The sequence below is a fragment of the Ambystoma mexicanum genome, chromosome 7q, assembly GCF_040938575.1.
Source record: "Ambystoma mexicanum isolate Mex_15411 chromosome 7q, UKY_AmexF1_1, whole genome shotgun sequence".
NCBI classification, from domain to species: Eukaryota; Metazoa; Chordata; class Amphibia; order Caudata; family Ambystomatidae; genus Ambystoma; species Ambystoma mexicanum.
The window spans coordinates 883,914,086-883,935,852 of NC_090941.1; the positions used below are offsets into that span (position 1 = coordinate 883,914,086).

At 45.8% G+C, this 21,767-nt stretch overlaps 1 protein-coding gene across 1 annotated transcript in view; it reads left to right on the forward strand.

Moving 5' to 3' along the window:
* The first annotated feature begins 751 nt into the window (after positions 1-751).
* The window catches only part of NOX4 (NADPH oxidase 4), a 1,243,038-nt gene continuing 1,222,022 nt past the window's right edge, over positions 752-21,767 (forward strand). The window contains exons 1-2 of the mRNA XM_069639431.1: positions 752-1,016; positions 1,686-1,778. Of these exons, the coding sequence (XP_069495532.1) occupies positions 924-1,016; positions 1,686-1,778 (186 nt within the window). The 5' untranslated portion in view covers positions 752-923. The remainder of the gene's footprint in view (positions 1,017-1,685; positions 1,779-21,767) is intronic.

The following is a 21,767-nucleotide window of genomic DNA, read 5'->3' on the forward strand; positions in this document are numbered from 1 at the left end:
GCCGGCCTACAGTTACGGAGGACCCGGCGCAGGGTCCCCGAGAAATAGGCCTGCTTGCGGGGATCCCACGCACTATTTGACGGGTGCGTGTATTTGCACCCAGGGGAGCACGCAAAGGTAGGTCTTCTGCCTGTTTATGCGTTGCGTGGGGGCAAGCCAGGGGCGTTCCACGCGTGACTTGCAAATACGGTTACTTTGTGCAGTTAATTCCATGAATACGCAGTGCGCACATTTTTAATTCTGCACGCAGGCTCGCACAGTGTCGTACTCGGCGCGCAGCAATTGCAAGAGAAATGCACACTTTTGCATGAATCAGGCCTTAATTATATAAGATGCCCCTCATTGACATTTTCAATTTTTTTTGTTTATACTGATTTTTATGGTTTTGGTGTATTTATTATGCAGCACTGATTACATATGCAAAAGCAAATTTGTTACTTTTTGCCGGCGTATTCTAAACAGCCCTGGTGTGTTTCTTTGGAATGAGATGCAACACCCCCGGACAACACCTCTGCCCTTTTCGCTGCCCCATTCCCCCTACGCCGCAAAAGGTTTCTTGCTGCTTTTTTAGCCTCAAAACGAATTCCTTATGCTGCTGGCTGTACTGAAGAGCATAGTTGTACTTGTTTGAGTTCAGGAATCCACGGTTTCTAAGCGGCCCTGGGCGCTGTCATCATTCCCCGAGGCTGCCTGGTCACCACAGAACATGCCTGCTCTTTTGGGAGGCTGTGAGCGGCATTCTGTAGGGGGGAAGAAATTTGACGCCGCAGTTTCCTGTGACTCAGCTGTGCCTGCGCGCCGCCTGCAGGGACAAACTTCACTCCCAAACAAAGGAGCACACCGGCCGCCCCCTCTGCAGCTGCCTCACGGGAAGCGTTAAACTGCGGACAAAATGCACACATAACCAGCAAAGCGATCACCGGATGCCTTTGAACTTCCAGGAAAAACAAGGGGGCAGCATGTCTTACTACTGGAGAAGCTGGCTGTCCAACGAGGGGACAAAACATCTCTTTTTGGTACAGTGCACATCTTTTTTAAACTCTAATGATAAAGTCGAACATGGTTTCATTGAAATACCTGCGCTGGAAAGTTTGCTGCCGAGTTCATGCTTGCTGCCACTAGTGTGGAGAGAGGACGCTCTGAAATGCCTTGTTGAACAGAGATCGCAAGTGCTCCGATGCCCGGCGAGGACGTACAGCTCATACAATTGTGTTGTTTTGCTTTTGCATTTAAAATGCAGCTCAACAAATTCCAAAATGATGCATAGAAACCCGCGATGGGTAAACTCAAACGGACATCGGATCATTTCTGAGTTATGTACATTAGATAACTATATGGGCATTTCGACCAGAGCTCCTAGCGAGATGTATGGCAGTCTTGTGTGTGTGTGTGTGTTTATTTTTGCCTTCTGGGACTTCTCTTTTTAATTTCCCGCATGATAATTGCAGGACTACGAGCCCCGGAAGGCAACACTGACGGGGAGACCAGGAACGGTTGCCTATGCTCTGGCGCCCTTTATAAAGCTTGGTGTGGGGGAAGCTAGTTTCAGCCTTCATGTTGTGACTGCTGCATGTGCAAACAGCCAAATGATGTTTAGTCGTGCACGTGCAAAGCCATTTTAAAATGCAAGCGAAAGGTCAGCTGCGTTCATCCTGTGCTTACAAACCCCGTTCATTTGATTGCAGTTTCTCTGGCTTGCCCTGAATCTTGGACTCTTCTGCAGAAGTTTTCTTTACTACAGTGGACCTCAGTATTACTACTTGCTCCAGATGATAGGGGTGAGTGATGGAAGAGGTGAGGGGGAGGGAATTGGGGGCTGGGAGCACCGGTAACTCGATCCGATCCACTCTCAGAAAGGAGCATGTGTCAGGGAGCCTTTGCTGGAAACAATGTGTCCACGTTTGAGACAAATAACCACTTATCCCCCCAAGTGGCACTTTTCACTACTGATGAATGGAAGGGCCGCAGGAGGGCGCATGCTCAGAACGTGACTGACGTGTTCCGAGTTAAAGCTTTTCGCGTGCATAGCTCCGGGGCACGTTTCCCATCACACACGCCTTTGACTGCAACAGGCACACTTTTCTCGAACCCGCGTTTCATTATCTACAAAATGTTATCGTGCCAAATTCTTCTAAACAATCTTCCACGCAAAAGCGCAGATTAAATAATGCCTGTCTGTAATGCATGTTTAGTGCTGTTTTCCTCTTTCTTAAATATCACGCAAACGTACCATCTTTGTGTCCATGTACATGATGTACCTACATCACATATTTAAATGAATGGCTTATTAGAAATAACATGGATGTAAGTGATGTGGTGCGATCGTATGAACATTGTGCAACAGTATTATCATAGTTTGTAAACTTTCATGTCCAATTTGCACATCAGTGGGTTGTTTATATCAACATTTTAGGATGGTTCCTTTTTAGTGTGCTGATTTCATCACTGTGATCTAAAATGATGAAAACATAGGAAACGCGTAAACAATGATAGTGCGTATCTATTAGTCCAATTGCTGGATTTATTTTTATTTGATACATTTCTCAGGCCTACATTTAGTTTTGACTCTTAGAGGTGATGGCAGCCACATGTAAGAGCAAAATAAAATGGGATAGAAGTGCAGTAGAAAATTGTCTGTTTATCTAAATTCATGTTGCATTTATATTTAAAACCTCATTTATACTTTCAAGCATATCTTTTCTGAATGGCCGTGGGTTAATTATGGCCATTCAACTGGTCCTTGTTTAAATTCTTATCACACAGGGATTTAAACAGCCAATTCTGCCTTCATTTGGTTAATTGCAGCTTCTGGTGTAATGCAAACATTTCAACCAAATATGCATTCAGCCACTTCATTTCTAAGCAATACAGCATCTCTGTGCACACCCCGAAATAAGGTGCTTAGCTTGCTAATATTTAGATTAGTCTCACAGGAGTTTAGCTACATCTTCTGAGGCAAAGGTAATGAATGGTACGTAATACTGTACAGTAGGGTGGTACTCTTTGGCATTTGCTTTGGAAATCTTTAGTTAGCCTCTGTTATCTCACATATGTCATGTTAAGTCGGTTTGTCATCATTGGGAATTGCTTACCAGCCTCTGTTATCTCTATTACATGTCACATTACTTTGCAAAATATTGGCTGGACATGACTTCAATCTTTTTGTATAGATCACCAGCTGTTTACTTTTGTTTTTATATCTTTTCTTTGTGAAAGTCCTACTCTGTTCTAGATGAGATTTCTTTGTTATTTGGTTTAGTTTTGGGGCCACATTACAAGTTTTGGGTAGCAGGTAATATTATCCCCACCAATAATATCGCCATATATATGGTTGTGGGGTAAGGCCATAGGCGATATTATCAGTGGGGATAATTGATGGGGTTATTGGGACCGGGGCTTGTGGGAGTGTCTGCTGTTCCATAAACAAATTATGGGGGTTGCAGGGGTGTCCCCCGCAGGTTCCATGGCTTAATATCGCCATACAAAAATATGACAATATTTTTGTATGGTGATATTTTTCCGGGGATATTAACACATGGAACCAAGTTTTGTTGATCATTCAGTGGAAAATCCACAGAATTACTGCCAAACCTGTTTACCGTTTCCGCCATTCGGTTCTGTGGATTTAGCATGATATTACAATGGGCTGCCAAGAGGCATGGACCATAACATAGCACTCTATGGGGATTGGCATGGACCATAGCATAGGACTCTATGGGGATTGGCAAGGACCATAGCATAGGACTCTATGGGGATTTTGGCATGGACCATAGCATAGGACTCTATGGGGATTGGCATTGACCATAGCATAGGACTCTATGGGGATTTTGGCAGATTTACTACATGAGGTAATTCTTCTGTTTTATTGGAGGTAAAGTGAAGGATTAACCTCCAGTTTTTGCTGGAGTTGTAGCAGGGACAACACGTTTGTCTTGTAAGCAAGCTTACGCGTAGCTACACAGATTCGAAACCCGGGCTTGCGCTTAGAAACGAGTCCCCGGTATTAAGCACATTATAAAAGAACAATTCATTAATTATTCTCCACTTTGCCTCTAAGTTCAGACCTGCAAAAAGGTGTTTTCACCCTTTTTTCACACCGCCGAAATCTTAATAGGAGCCCTTAGTCTTTTAGGTAGGTTGTATGACTAGGCACTGAAAACATACAGATGACATGTATTTATTGCCTATCTCTGATTCATGTGTTTCAGCCTGTGTTAATGTTCGCTGTGAGGAGTGGGAAACAGCTTATTTTTTGAGAGATGGACACAGAGGTAGAATGATGTTAAGAAAGCATTTACATCATGTAAATTACTAATGTTTTAACGTTGGCTGGTACACATTGAAACATATTCATTGTGGGGTACATAGATGTGACGGGGTCTGATCTCAGGTAAGCATTTACATTGTTGGCAATGGGGAATTATGTTGTCATTATGTGTTACGGCCATGTTGCTATTTCGATCTTGAACCTCGTGAGACAGAATGACAGGACATTTTTCAGAAATGTAAAGGCAAATGCTTTATTTGTAACCCCGATGTAGCATAGCGTGTTTTTCAAACAGAACAAAAACATACACAAAGGTAGAGCAGAGAGATGTTATGTCTGTTTTCATTATAGAAAATTATCAACTATTTTACCATTATGTTTTAAGGATTTTGCCATTGATATTTTAAAAAAAGGAGAAGTACATTGCAAACAATCCCAGTGAGACAAAAATAATTGATTAAAGTCCTTTAAAACATGTATTGTCTAGCAATATAAACGATCCAGAGTCTGCCCCGTTTGGCTGCCCAGGTGTTTAGGACTACAACTCCCATCAGCCCTACCCAGCAAAGTCCCTGGTGAGGCATCATAGGAGTTCTAAGCCATAACATCTGCAGAGCTGCAGGTTGAAGACCTCTGGGCTACAGTAAAGTGGCAGATGTTTGCGGGATACATTCATTCCCCCCACCCCACATGGATCTGTAGAATTGCGCTAAAAAGGAAAGTAAGATGAACATCATTTTTGGATTGAAAAAGAATTCATGTACCATTTGGTGAGAGTACAGTACATGAGCATTTCCTGGCATTGCATGGTAAAGGATTTTACTAACTCGCAGAATAGTGGAAACCTCAAGAAAATGATATGAGTACAAAAGCCTGGAATGGCGGTTCCTGGCAAAAGCCACCCAAAGCCTATGCAAAAGCCAACACTTGTTTTCTTTTGAATAGCAAATGTAAAGAATGGTACTTACATGCGTTTATTGTTGTGCTTTGTAAAGAAAAGGCAAAGATTAGTAGTAACATATTATTAACTTTACTGGGATCATTTGTAGAAAATTGTAATATACTGTACTGTTAAATATTTGAATAGGGGTGCACGTCTGGCAAAACCAATAGCATTTTCACTCCTTGGTTAATTTAAGCGTTTGGTAAAATGCTACCAATTAACTTAACTGTACACCCTCTATTCACGGTTTTCTTACAAACATGATTGGTCAACCCTGCACAAAGAAATCTAATCCCCATCAGTTTCCACACTCTCATTGGATATATTTATTTAAGCACTATCCCCTTTCAACCTAAATTTGCATTATCTCATATTTACAGCACACCCCTTTTCAGGATCTTTCCATAGTAGGTCAAGACATCACATGGTTGCACATTCACACAACAATCCTAATTTACTGCAAGTTCCATCTGGTCGGGGACTTCTAAACCCGGTTGTGATGCACATGGCTTTACCAAGGATACTTCAACAATACTTCAACAATACGAGGAGGGAGAGAAACAAACAAGAACTGGCAATAAGCATCTTATCCACCCAGACTTTCTGGCGTCCTCATTTACACTGATTTCTAAGGACTACCATGTCAGCAAGCACTGCCTCTGGCCACATGCTGGTCATTTCTGAGAAACTGATCGAAACCCATAAACCATTTGTCCATTCTGCCCTTAAGCACCCCTTGCATCGGGGTTATTACCCAGCCCCAAACTGACCCTACCAGGTGGCCGGACTTCCCTGGACACTGAATAACAGGCGCCCATGAACTTAAAAAGATTACATCTCCTCTCCACAATAGTACCGGTCGTAAAACCCTTGCCTGGCCACAGCTGACCATTTTAATGTTATCCCACCTGCCAGAATACAGACAACCGCCTTCCCCCAACCTTCAACCTCGATCAACCAGCTTCCCGAGTAACACAAAGGTTATTTATTTCATTACTTATTAATTTGCATTTGTATAGCGCACTTACAGCCCAGAGGCATCGAGGCACTGTTACAAGAAATTTTGTAGATTTTTAGATTAAGTGGTTCACAGGCGACCATGAGGTCTCTTGGTTACAGGTACATTAGTATACATACATACGTGCAGTCGTTATTACACATTGAGCATTTTACAGTATTCATACAAAAAGCTTGGTTTTTGTTTTGCTTTGCAGAATGCTTGGTGGGACTCACTCATTCTTAGGTGAGTAGGAAGGGCATTCCAGTGGGAGGCGGCCATTGTGGTAAAACTGGATCCACCCAGTGCAGATTCTTTTTGTCTTGGGTGTAAGAATCATGTTGGAATACCCCTTCCTAAGAGGTCTCGGGGCGGTGTGTTTAACAATTCTTTGGACAAGATACGGGAGTCATTTATGTGCGAGGGAGAGGGTTTTGAAGACGATTCTCTCCTTGACATGGAGCCAATGAGCCTGCCTTCTAATTTCAGAGATGTGATCTTTCCTTGAAGTTCCAGTGGCCGCCCTGAGGGCATTGTTTTGAACCAGTTAGCGTTTGGCCAGGTTTTTGCAAGAGGTCCCTACGAGGAGGGCATTGCAATAATCAAGTCTTGATCCAATTATGGCCCTAGCAATGGTAAGGCAATTCTTGCGTGATAGGAAGGGTCTGGCTGCTTTGAGAACTTTGGAGTAATAAGCTGACCAGCAAGCAATGGCATTCACTTGTCTGTCCATGGTAAGATCCGAGTCTAAGTAAACTCCAAGTGTCTTGACGTTATTGGATACCTTGATGGGGAATATTATCAATAGTGCAGGAAATGTTTTGCTGATCAAGGTTGCCAAAGGTGGTGGGCAAACCAATAAGCAGAAGTTCAGTTTTTTCACTATTGAGGCATAGCCAGCTGTCCGCCATCCAGGATTGGATAGTAGAGTAGATGGAGGTGAGAGTGATCATATCTGCCTTATAATTACCAGTGAGTGGGATTAGCACCTGTGTGTCATCCGCATAATTAGTATACGAGATGCCTAGGGAGTCAAGGATGCTGAAAAGAGGCCTTGTGAAGAGGTTGTATAGCATGGGTGCTATGCAGGATCCTTGTGGAACTCCACATTTGATGTGGCTTGGAGTGTCACAGGCCGAGTCCAAGAAGACTTTCATGGCCCTCTCTTGGAGAAAGGAAGTGATCCAATCACATGCTTTAGGGGAGAAGTTGGCCGCAGTTGCGAGATGGTGGCAGAGGGTGTTGTGATCGACCAAGTCGAAAGCAGCAGATAAATCAAGGAGCAAAATGAGCACAGGTTTGCCTGTGTATCTGAGATCGTCCATTTGATTTTTTAGGTCTAGGAGAGCCGTTTCGGTGCCATATCATGGGCGGAAGCCAGATTGCCGCACGCCAAGGAGACGGTTCTCTTCCAGGAATTTTTGGACTTGCAAGTATGCTGTTTTGTCCTAGATTTTTAGAAGGAATGGACGGTGGTGATGGGCCTGTAGTTCCCCGGGATCGTAGGGTCAAAGGTTGTTTTTTTAAGGAGTGGGCGTACCCAGGCTTCCTTAAGTGCAGTAGGAACATGGCCTGCCTGGAAGGACGAGTTAATGAACGCGGTAAGGAAGGGTGCGAGGATGTGTGCCGAGTCTTTGATGAGTTGGTCTGGGCAAGCATTCCCCCTTACAATTAGATGGTTTGATGGACTTGAGCAGGGTGATAACCTCAGATTCAGTAATATCTTTAAAGTCAAAGGGTGGGGAAGGCTCTGGTTTAGTGGCCGTGGGCACTTTACTGTGCAGGTTGGCTATTAGTAGGTTAAGAGCTTTTTGATGGCCAAGGATTTTAGTTCGCAGGGTGTTGAGCTTGTCTAGCATGGTCGACTGAATGCTGTTACACCAACTTTCTTCCTTGAGGAGAGTGGGTGGAGGGGTGGATGGTTTTTCCAGCTCTCTAAAGATTTTGAAGATTTCTTTGGATCCTGATTTAGCATCATTGGTCCTTGAGTTGAATGACGTGGCTTTAGCCTGGGTGACATTGTTTTTGTATGATTTGGAAATGGCCTTAAAGGCATTCCTAGTGGGTTCGGAAGGGTTAGCTTTCCAGGCAGAGAGGGCAGACCTTCTCTCTGAACGTTGGTCAAGCAGCTTTTTTGAGAACCAGACGTTAGAGTGTTTGACTTTTTTGGCTTTCTTTAGGGCAAGTGGGGCGATGGCGTCAACAGCTTGTGTGACAATGTGTTTAAAGGTGTTGGCTAGAGTTTCTGGGTCTTTGGGAAATGGGGCCTGCATAGCGGGCACCTTAAGAAATGGTGCAAGGTTTTCGGCGGTCAGTTTGAGTGAGCTTCTCGCGAAGGCTGCTGGACATGGGATAGTGGGCATGGGGTGCCCTTTTTTCATGGCGATGTTGATTTGAATACAGTGATGGTTAGACCATGGTATTGGAGTGTTGGCGGTGATTAGAATAGAGCAGTTATGATAACTAATCCAGTCCAATGTGCGTCCTTTGATGTGGGTGGGTTCAGAGATAGTTTGCGAGAATCCTAAGGTGGATAGTGCTTTCTGAGGGATTTGGCATGGCAATCCTTTGGGTCGTTCAGGCCTAGATTCAAATCGGCCAGAAGAATGACTCAGGATGTCTTTTTAATGTTGTCAGACAGGCAGAGGATGAGGGAGTACTGGAATTCAGCAGTGGGACCTGGAGATCGATACACAATGTGCATGGTAATGGTGCAATTGTGGGAGAGGGTAATTTTGAGTGGGAGGTAGTCACAGTTGTGCCCAAGTTGCCCTTCTGTTTCCCTAATACCAAGGGTTTCCCTGGCGATAAGGGTCACACCCCCACCTCTCTGATTAATACAATCTTTTCTGAAGATTGTGTACCCTGCAGGGATGGCGAGATATAGAGCCGGGCCCAAGCTTTCATTAAGCCAGGTTTCAGTGATTATCAGGAGGTCGAGGTTATCCTTGATGATAAGGTCATGGATATCAAGGGCATGAGCAGGTATTGAGCGTGCGTTGACCAGTGCACAATTAAGAGTGGCATTCCATTGGGGTGTGGCGGCAGGTGGTGGCTTAGGAACAGCAGGAGGAGCTGGCATAGCATACATGGCATTATTCGGACAAGCAGGTGACGGTGTGGGCATAGACGGTGGCGTGGGTATGCTAGGTATGGCAAGATCAACAGAGGCAGGTGATGACATGAGCACATCATGAAGGCATGGCTTAGCATAGACGGTATTATTACAGCAATCAGGTGAGGGCATAGGCATAGGCATATCAGACGGTGCTGTCATAGCAGACAATGCAGTATTACAACAATCAGGTGGGGGCATTAGCACGCTTGAGGGCACGGGTATGGCACACAAAGAATTAGCAATGCAGGTAGGTGAGGGCACAGGCACAACAAGTATGGTAGACAAGGAGCAGTTATTTAAAGAACTAGAGTGCACACGTGTATACATATTTGTCGGTGTAGGAGGAGACAATGCTTCCGATACATTGTCGGCTGTGCACTCTCCCAGCGATGTGGTTAGGGGTAACCCAGTGCTCTTAGTTAGAGTCTGGCCCTTATAGTCACATGTGGCTGGTCCTGCTCCTTTAATGCAGGTGAAGTGACGGTCGGTGCCTTTTTTAGGGGAGTCCAGTAGTGGTGGCAGTGCCTTGGACCTCACGCGTGTCAGAAGGTGCCTCAGATGCGCTCATATGTAGGAATTGGATGATATAGCGGGTGGAGTGCAGGGAGGAGCTAGTGCAGAGGTGAGCGTAGAGCAGGTAGCTTTTGTGGCCGCAGATTGACATTGGTGCTTGTAGGATCGGGCTAAGTTAGGAGGACACCTAACTCCAACCCTTCGGTTTCAGTCACTAGGGCATGGTACGTATAAAAAGGCCAAGGACGGGCGGGTGCGTGCCCGGAGTCGAGCGTTTCTGGTATAGGAAGGAGGAGGGAGCGGGGAGTAGGTGGCAAACCTCCCTCTTTGAGGGTTTGAAGGGCGAGCAATGATACTTATACAAGTGCTTGTGGCCTTACCTTGTGACCTACAGCTTACAGCCTCGAATGCCGTCGAGCAACGGAGAGCTGCAGAGAGGGACGTTGGCCTTACCTCCTGGCCTTCCCTTCACGGTTTTGCCTCGCAGCGCGCCTCCTCTCCCTTTAAAGCAGGAGGGGAGGGCGCAGCGAGGTGTAGGGCCCAACTGGGCACACAAGTGATGTCGTTGTGGCGATTGCCATGACTACGGAGGCAGCGGCCATCTTATGTAGTTATGGCCATCGTGGGTCTCAGTGGAGTCAGCTGGTGTCTCTAACGGCATCGGATCATGGGTCTTGGCAATTTTGATGACGGCAAAATGCAGCAGCAGTCGGCAATGATTCCCCTTGCAGCGCAGCTGCAGAGAGGGACGTCAGCCTTACCTCCTGGCCTTCCCTTCGCGGCTTCCTCTCGTGGCGCACCTCCTTTCCCTTTAAAGCAGGAGGGGAGGGCACAGCGAGGTGTGGGGCCCAATCCAGGCACACAAGTGATGTTGTTGTGGCGGTTGCCATGACTACAGTGGCGGCGGGCATCTTATGTAGTTTACGGTCCTCGTGAGTCTCAGTGGAGTCAGCTGGTGTCTCCAACGGCACCGGAGCATCGGTCTTGGCAATTTTGATGACAGCAAATGCAGCAGCAGTCGGCAATGATTCAGTTCGCAGCGCAGCTGCAGAGAGGGATGTCGGACTTACCTCCTGGCCTTCCCTTCGCGGCTTTGCCTCGTGGCGCACCTCCTCTCCCTTTAAAGCAGGATGGGAGGGCGCAGCGAGGTGTGGCGCCCAATCCGGGCACACAAGTGATGTTGTTGTGGCGGTTGCCATGACTACGGCGGTGGCGGCCATCTTATGTAGTTTACAGTCAACCCCACGTTTCTGCAGCCTGCCCAATCCCTAGCTATGAGGGGACCTGGACCTGCGTTATACAGATTTGTGTATTCGCCATGTACCCCCTTGTTCCCCACTGTCCCAAACATATTTCCTCGAAGACCCCTGTGTATATATGTCTGCATGTATGTTCAAGACTCACAGTGACTTCTCCATCCATGAACCACTTTCCTCATGTGCGCATATGAAGCTCCTCAATTCCCATGTTTAGGTGCTATGTGGCACACCAGATGACTACATCATTTTTGTATTGCATCAGCAGATTTGTTATTATGTTGCTATGCGCATGCAGATCTAAAATGTATCAACTATACACAAAGTAACACTAATAGTAACACTTATCCCATTCTCATTAACTACACTTGATACATGCAAAATCGCAACATTGTGTCAACATCGCCGTCACCCAAGTACCCAATATGGCGCATGCAACGCAAAGCCCTCTTTCCCATTGAGACCTATACCACCCCAACAGTCTCTTTCTCACTAACTCACACTGAAAGCTTCACAAGTTGTCAGCAATGGGTATTTATCCCTTCCTCCTTTAGGTCTTTTTCAGGCAGATATTATTTTACCCTCCTGCCAATGGTATTCCTTGTGTGATTCATTAAGGAATAAATCAGTCCAGCTTCAGGAGTTAACTATACTGTCCAGAACCTCTGACTATGTTCTTCTTCCATAGCACCACTTTGCCCAGTGGTGAGATTTTTGGTTTTGCTCAACCAAACCCTCCTCTGTGCAGCTTCATGAAGCCCGGATAGCAGTTTGCCAGCACATTCAGGGATAGGTAGGAAGCATGTCTGCTACTTCATAGTCTTTGCCCCCGTTTGAGGTCACCCTTCCTCCTTTTATACCTGCGTTGCCCTGAGAGCCGCTCCACTGCTAATGCCAGTTGCCTGCTGGCCCCACCTCCATACTCGTAAGCGTAGGAACGCTCATACATAAACTGGGTCAGGAGACCCTCACAACGAAGCCCGCATTGCCCTAAGAGCAGTATGATGAATTCTGCAGAGTCATACTGATCCCATGCCTAAAGTCTCATCCCATGTGGCCATGGGAATGCAGTCGCTACCTGATCCTGAACCTAGGTGTGATATTCTGAGGGTGGTTCATATGGGAGGAGTTGGCTGTCATGGGGAGGTGATGGCTCCCACAGGTGGGACGCAGAATTCTTATCTTGACTGGGAAGAAGAAACCCTAACCCCAAAGTCTCTAATAGCCTGCTGTCACTATTCAGAACCCTCTAATTGTAAGAACTTGAAATCTATTTCAATTAAACATGTTTAACAGAACTTTATGAATTCTTCCTATGTGAAAGAAAAATGGGAAAGCGTTTGCCCCATTTCTTATGAGATTTGCGAACACATCTTTTTCCCACAGATCAGTTCCTTCTATGATTAATGAGGTAGTGGTGACTCCTTTTGTCAAGAAACCAGGGTTGGATCCTAAGGAGGCATTGAATGTAAGATTGATTACAACTACCCCTTTTTTACTTAAAATAATTCATAAAATTGCTGCAAAAGCACCTAGAAACCTCTAAATTACTGCACATAAAACAATTGGATATTCGCAGTAATCATGGTGTTGAGAGTGCTCTTTTGGATCTGCAAATATAGATGCTAGCCACGTTAGAAAGGAGTAGTACAGGGCTGCTGATGTTACTTGATCTATCAGCAGCCTTTGATCTGCTAGATCATGGACGTGTACTAGCTACTCTTGCGTACACCGGTAACTGCTTGGAGAGTGTGATTGAGTGCATGGACTCCTTTCTAAGTGGAAGGAAATCCAGAATCAGTTGGGGGGGGGATGCATCATCGGAATCATTCTATATATATTATGGGGTACCTCAAGGTGCCTGTTTATCTCCTTTGTTGTTTAATGTTCATAATTCACGAATATGCGCACAAATGGAACAGATGGGCATGCATTTTACAAATTAAGTAGATGACATTCAGCTGACAATGGAACTCAGCAGAGACTATACCCATAATTTGGCAAACCTAAATCAAGTTTATGGAGTCATCAAAGACTGGATGACAACAAACTGGCTATGCCTAACTAGCTCTAAAACTGAGCTCATGATTTATGGATTGAAGCAAGCCAAACTTCAGTCAAACATACAAAGGGTTTGAAATTGAAGGATGCCAAATCATGGTGGTAGACAAGGTAAAAACCTTAGGAGTCTACATGGAGGCAGCCTAGGGCACGGATGCCCATGTCAATCATGTGGTGAAAAGTTCCTACTATCACTTGAAGGTACTATGGCAGATTAATCAAGAATCGCCTTCCGGCATTAACTGGAGTAACACTGGGTACTGTTGTGCTGATGGGCCTTTAATCCCCCGACCCATACAGGCCCACAATTTAAGAAGTGAGTACACGGTTGTACATAAAGCAAGTTTACTGTACAAAGCTCTGGGGAGCGGTTAGATGGTGTTGAAGGACCAAACTAACTCGAGTATCAACAATAAAACATCAGTTGACACCTTATATATACATTTTAGTAACAATTAAAACACACCCAGATACTCTATTACAATTCACCCCCACATTGAAGGCCTGAAGTTAAGGCCATGTGCTTCTGTCTCTGTCCCATTCTTCATCCAGGGACCGGCACGCTAATTGCACCTAGATGCGACTACAGCACTCCTGGTTGCACACTGGAGCCCATGCACCTCATTAAGATGGCTGCTGCTGTTTATGGGTGAGCACCGGGCTCCCAGCCTGCTTTGCCTGCTCTCCAGATGGAGGAGGAGTTTGATTGGAGGATGCCTGCTGTACCTCCCAGCATACCATCTAGCTGGAAGACGCAGCTGGCCTTCATTGAAGGCCAAAAGTTAAGGGCATGCGCTTCTGTCTCTGCAGGTCCCATTCTCCATACATCGACCAGCACGCTAATTGAATGTAGATGCGACTACAGTAACATTCCTGGTTGCACACTGGAGCCCCTACACCGCATTAAGATGGATGCTGCTGTTTCTGGTCACGCACTAGGCTCCCAGTCTGCTTTGCCTGCTCCCCCAATGGAGGAGAAGCCTGATTGGAGGATGCCTGCTCTACCTCCCAGCATACCATCTAGCCGGGAGGCCCAGCTGGCCCTCATTGAAGGCTTGAAGTTAAGACCGTGTGCTTCTGTCTCTGCCGGTCTCAGCCTGCGAAGCAATGATGTCGCAACATCCCGCCCTCCAGCCCCTGACACCGTCTCCACTAAAGGTAAGCCTATCACTGTATTCACTATGTAAGCCTTGGCGTAGAGTAATCTGCCTGTTGTAGCCTCTCCACCTTCCCAAACCTACCCCTTTCCTTCCACCTACACCTGTTCCACCACCTTACTCAGCAAGCAGCATTTATCAAGCCTGCTAGGCCCGCCAACCCGCCCCTCACCATATCACGGAGGGCCCGCGGGCATCCATCGCACCTCCCAAAAGCATCATCAGAGCAGCTATCTCCAGCCCCCCTGCACCGCACACATTTCTCAGTCCACTCCACCGCCTATCATAGCTGATGCTCCGGGGCCGTTATCAGAGAGATTTACCTGGGTTCAAAACAACTCGAGCATCCTCCCGCCAGGCACACCATTCCTCCCGCCCCTGCAAGAGCTCAACTGCAAAACAGCATCCACCGCCACCTTGCCACCTCTCAAAAGCCACCTTCACACAGCTAGGAAGCCCCACTGCGCATCCTCTACCCACCATGATTCTTGAGGTCCGACTAACAGACCACGAGGCACAACCCTAGGGACCTCGACATCCCCCACCACCATCTGCTTCAAATACCGACAGCATAATTCCACCCAGCCACAACCAGCAGTACCTACTGCCGCATCATATGCCTAAAATGCCCACCCCATTCACAGCATATCGACAAGTACTGAACTACAAGCCCCCTTATTACCTTCCTGCCATCACCTTGCAACACAAAGTTACCCTAATGCCTGCCACCTCCAATGGTAAGGCCTGTATACCATATGTGAAATCACACGCGCGCACCTTTATAGAACGTGCTGCTCAATTAGCCTCCCGCACTCCTACCCCCTGCATCAATTCCATGCCACCTTGCACAGGGACACGTAACACCAACCTCCAACTCCACACTTTTTAAGCATGTAAATAAATAAAATGAAATACTTGCCCTTAACTCTCCGACTTGAACCTAGTCACCAGGCTTTCATAAAGAATCCTAAAACTCACCTGTTCAAATAATAATCCTTAGATCCTGGACAGCCCGTTAACTCAGGTTAGAGCGTTTTAGTCTTGTCTGTTACTTACATGTTTTATGTGCATGCCCCGATGCCTGTGGACTTTCGGCGCTTTATAAGCATGTAAATAAAATAAATAAAAACACGTGCCTCTCATGAATGAATGCCTGACCACACCACCCTGCCCCCCTTGCCTGCAAAGCTCCCTTAGCCTCCTTACATCCCCTCACCGGCCCCCTCCAGTGTGCCCTCCTAAACACCAGATCCCTTACAGCGCATGCCCATGAGATCCTCGACCTCATCACACGTGAAAACCTGGACCTCCTTGCCCTAACCGTAACCTGGCTTACCCCAGCATCTGGTCCTCTCCTATCCATAGATATCCCAACTGGCTGTTCCATGCTACACAGTGACAGATTGGCCAAAAAAGGTGTGGGAGTCACCCTCATCTTCAAGGACTCTCTCCCACTGCACACCATCAAATCCACCGGTCCATTCAACTGTGAACTCCTTTCAGCCAAACTGTCCTGCTCACACACCACCTCATCCACCATTCACCTCATCTATTGGCCGCCAGGCCCCACCCACACCTTTGAGGATGACCTTATCCAACTCATCGCATCCACCCTCAAACCTACCACACAACTCCTTCTCCTCAGGGACCTCAACATGGGCTTCAACGACTCCACTGACCTTGACGCTTCTACTCTCGCCAACTCACTGGAAGCCTTAGGTTGCATCCAACTCATCGCACAACCCACCCACGCCCATGTTTGCATCCTTGATTCGGCTGTGGATCATAATAGCAACACCTCTATGCTCTCCACCCTCCCATGTCCATGGACCGATCACCATACCATCACCTTCTCCACCTTCTCCATCCCCATCCCCGCTACTCCCACCAAGCCAGTAGCTAGCTCGGCCGTTATCATGGCCTGCAGCTCACAGAACCTCACCTACGATCACATGCCCACCTCCTTACCCAACCTATCCCTCTCACGTCAAATACCACTACTCTAGTGGACCATATCAATTCCTTGCTACTCACACGCATCAATCAGCTAGTACCCCTCAAAGCCAAGAGATCTAAAAACACAGCACACCTTAACTTTTGGTTCACCCCTAGCCTCCTCTCCACCATAGCATCTAATAGAGCTGCAGACGCTACCTGGCTCAAAGAGCCCACCGCTGCCAACAAAACTCTCTTCGCCAACATTTCACTCCACTACAAACAATCCATCCTTATGTCCAAACCAGCCTCATACAACAAGAGAATCTCCATAGCTGCCTCCAGCTCCCACAAGCTCATTTCCATCCTCAATGAACTAAAAATAAAAATCTCCCCCCTCTCCTTCCCCAAAGACAACGCCTGGTGCAATAGCATCCAAGACAAACTCACAGGCAAAATTGTACAGTTTCAAGAAAAAATCCAAATCAAACAGAAGGCCCTCCCAGCCCCCTGACTCTGCAACCCCCCACCCACAACCATCCCCCGATCACGCCCTTCCACTTTTAAGCCGTTAGCCCCACCTCATCAAATATCATGATCAACGTCATCAAATGCCTCAAGCCCTCCCGTTGCAAGGGAGATCCCTGCCCAGCCTTGCTGGTTAAAGAATGCACAGAACCCCTCCCACCCTATTGCTACCATTATCAACTCCTCCTTCGACTCCTGCACAGTCCCAGTCTCGCTCAAAGAATCCTGGATCGCCCCTCTACTAAAAAAAAACTACACCTTTTCCAGCTACCCCCACCAACTATTGCCCAATTACCACGGTCCCCTTCCACTTAAAGATCATGGACAGAATTACCTACCTAGAGATCCAAGCATTCCTGGAACACCACCATATCCTAGGGACCCAACAATCTGACTTCCTCCCCAAGCACGGAACGGAAACAGCCCTCCTCGACCTTAAGAACCAGCTAGATGCTGCCTATGACCAAGGCTCCCTCTCACTCCTCTTACTGTTTGATCTCTCGTCCACCTTTGACCTTGTGGATCATGAAAATCTATGCCAAGCTCTATCCACCTCAGCCCACTTCTCACTGGATGCTACTAAATGGATCTCCTCCTTCTTAGCCAACAGATCGTCGAGAGGCTTCGCTGGGGAGGCAGCCACCACCCCCACACCTACCTCCTGCCATGTACTTCAAGACTCCTGCATATCACCCACCCTTTACAACGTGTACACCAAACCCTTATTCAACCATCTAGATATCCTCGGCATCTCATACACCAATTATGCAGATGATAGGCAAATTCTCATCCCCCTCACTGGTGACCAGCCCACGGTCTCCCTCGGAATAAACCCCATCTACGAAACCATCCAATCCTGGCTGGCCGCACACAGCCCCTGTCTCAACGATGACACAATTGAGCTTCCCATCACTGACCCCTTGCCCGGTTGGCCAAATTCCACAAGGCATATAAAACCTTCACCATTGACTGCTACAAGATACTGGTCGCCTCCTCCATCAAAACCCTTGGTGTATACCTGGACACCTCCCTTGCCATGACCCACCAGGTTAACCACATCACCTCTTCTTCCGCGTATGCCACCAAACCTATAAACGCCAGCAAACCTTTCCTTTACTCTCCTCCTAGAAACACCTCAAAATTGTCCGTGGCCTATTAGAAACTGGTCTACTGAAACTCCTTACTTTGCGGTACTTCATAAAAAAACCTGCACAAGCTTCAATCAATCCAAAACAATGCACTCCGGGCTGCACTGGATATTGGCAGGCATGCTCACATATAGGATGCTTGAAAGGCTTTCCACTGGCTCCCTGTCAAGGACAGAATTAAGTTCAAGACATTATCAATCACCCACCGATGCATTGCCAATGTTTCTCCCCAATACCTCACCAACACCATCAAAAACATACATCGACTAGACCGATCAGACCAGCCTACAAACACTGTCTTGTTACAACAAGAATCAACAGGAAAAGAGCAGGAGGGGCAAGCTACCTAGGCCGAGCACCAGCTCTCTGGAACAAGCCCCCCCCACCCCTGGCCTGTGAGACAAACCATCCTACCACGCCTTCAGGAAACAGCTAAACACATTTCTCTTCAACTGACACTTCCCCTCTTTTCTGTGCCCCCCCCCCCTTTTTCCACTTCCTCTCTCCTATTTTCGTAACCAGCACCTAGATGCCCCTGGGTTATGAGCACTTCTTATGAATGTACAAAATAAATAAATAGGATTGGACAGAAACCTCTTCAAAGAAATCCCATCTTTTCTCAATTCTTCTATTTCCATTGGCCAGTCTTATTTTGTAGCTATCTTCAGATCATATTCAGATCACACCTCTTCTTATGATTTGTCTGTAGTAGGCGATGATGTCAGTACATGGTTAAACATTAGGATTGAAAACATATTTCATTACTAGCATTAACTGGCCTAAGGCCTTTAAATGTAAGTGTAACTGTACATGTTCCACTTACATATTTTAGCAAATAGAGGAAGGCCTGAATAAACAGGATCTTCTTTGAACTACTTATTGTGATCTCAACTACCAATCACAATTACCCCCGACACCTGGAGCTTCTGAAGAACTACTCATTTAGTTGACCACATACCCAAATAAATGACCTGTAAAAACAATTAACCTCCTGATACACTGGCCTCTCGCCTCCTTTTTATTACGAGCCCAAACAAATGACCAATCAGCTCTACGTGACTTCAATACAATGAGCGAGATAACATATGTCCCCTTGCGGGATTGTTAACCTTGCCCTGTTTGTAAGCTGACCTTCTTTCTAGAGGACTCATTCTTCTTTCCATCAGCAAATGTCCCTGCTACTTAAAATTCATGTGCAGCAGCTAACAACTGAGATTAAAATTACTGATTTGCACATTTTCTTCCTTCTGAAAACCTGAGAAAGTCATGAAAATTGAATATGTATTAATTCTAAACAACTGTAACACTAAAAGTAACATATCCTATCCATAATTAACTGCACTAAAATACATATGGACTTGCAACATGGCGGCCACCTCGCTGCAACCCCCTTTCATCAAAATGGTGCTTGCAATATTAATCCCTCGTAATGACGGGGACCCTTCTTGACCACCCCAACACTGTTGAGGGGAGGTGGGATTAGTACAGTTCTTAATTCCGCCTCAGCCCATCACCCATTAGCCTACCATTGTAACAAAGAAAGAGATTAGGGAGTCACGGGAATAAGGCGATCAAAACACCAGAAACCAGTCAAATGAGCAACCATTCCATGGATGATGATAGGCTCTTAGCTTGCAGAATCAATGATGAGGTTTGTCACGATTTATTAGGTGAGCACTCTCAACTCGGGGAGTTCCCTCCCCCCCCCCCACAAGCAAGGTGGTGTGCACCCAAAGCGCTTATACATATTCAACTTTAGTGAGGCCTCCAACCTATTTCACAATCACCCAAGCAAATACCCTCTGTACCACCAATGAGCTAGGAGCCAGACCGGTGTATAGTAAGAATATATATTAATTCAAGGTTTGACAAAGAAAGAACAGCAACCAAAACATCAGCCACCAATGCCAGGGCACAACACAATGTCACAATTTCTAATTTCTTGCACCAATTGACTGACTTGTCTTTCTAATGTACTTACATATACTACAACACAAAGGTAATATTTTGAGACTGTACATCAGAACACACACAGAGTATTTCTTGCACATCAACAATTATGAAATGGGAACAACCCCTAGTGATTGCTTGGGTTATCACAATGCTCTTCTCTCCCAGCAACCCTCACCCCCAGGCATCAATTATATATGACCCCTTTGAAGGCAAGGACAAGGCAGTGGGAATACAGAAGCAACATTGGTTTGGCTTTTTGTTATTAAACGGCAGGGTTTGACAAATAGAAACAATGAAAAAAAATAGATTTCTTTTATTTGTAAGGCAAAGGCAAGAAAGAAACTCCATGGGAAAATCGTTCTGGGCTTTTTATTTGCATGAAATCGTTTTGGGATGTAAGTAAATAAATAGGATATTTCGTTTTGCACACTCTAGATTCACTTGAATGGCAGCATTTTAGGGTTACTTATTTTGGGATTATGGACACCCCCCTTCGGTACAGAAGACAAGGGTACAGAAAGGTAGAGTCACCCAAGTAATTTATTGTCTATACTGGCTCTAACACACTGTGCATGAACTTTTGTTAATTTCGAACTGTAACAACACTCATCCTGTGATTATTAAATGGAAATTCATTAATTTAACTTAAATTCAAAGCGCTAAGGATCTACACAGCTTCCCCTACCCCATCATTTAATGGAAAGGCAGGCAGTTCCCAACACAATTCAATTGCAATGGATAGGGTGATTTCTTTTTTAAACTGTCTTCATTGTTTTTTTTATATCACAAACGTGCTGACACTCATTGACAATACAAAGAAACAAAAACAATTCAGTGGAGCAAGTCTTTCGTTCACAACCTCATTAATCCTAGGTATTACAGTCCGAAATGCAGTATCACATACGTTATGTTTCAAAGAGATAAAGTAATTACATTGCAAGTGCCATTGCGGTGGACTTCATCATTAATCATGACTTAGGGTCCTGTGTGATGGTGCATTCTGCGAATTTCAATTATCAAAAGATTAAATCAAGATCCTTCTCTAGGCGGTTGGGATTTTGCGAGAAAATAATGGATATACAGTCCCCATATGTCTCTGGGTTTAGCCTGAAGGTGTATTAGTCTACTGTATTGAGTTTCCTTATCATTATAGTATAAAACATCTGTCCACCATTGTTCCACTCCTGAGGGCTGGGTCACGCCCCACACCATTGCCACCCTTATTTTGGCTAAAAGGAATATGAATCCTCATAGACTTATTACCCTCCTGGGGATGTGCTTGGTGTAACCCAATAATGCAGTTAACGACTTCTGTTCAATTCTCTCCCCTACTATTTCACAAAGTGTCTCAAGATTCCTTCCCAAAAGGAGAAGACTGCAGGGCAGCTCCATGCCAAATGTATAAAATCCGCTGGTGAGGTACTGCACTGCTCACATCTGTCCGAAACCTATGGGAAGAATCTATGTAAGGAGGGTGCTGTGTAGTAGAATTGGTTTAAATATTTAAAGTGTATCAATTTAAAATGTGCATTAAGTGCCACTTGTTTTGCCTCGCCGCAGCAATAGCCCCATGTCTGCTGGGATGTCGTGCACCCCAGTGAGGTTTCGCATTTCTCCCGAGGGAATTTACTGGTTCTCAGTTTGTCCTTTACACACATGCTATACATAGCCAAAACTATCACACTGTTGGGGATCTTTAAGCATTTTATCCAGTATCGGACTATTTCTGGTTCACTACCTGCTTCATAGAGTCCCGGAGTCTAAAATATAGAAATACATCCAGGGTTGTATGTTCTCCTCTATTCTGCATCTCTTCCAGCGTTATGAACCGACCACTCGGGAAGAGGTCATGAAAATAAGTCACATTCACCTTTTTTATGTAAGTTACGTA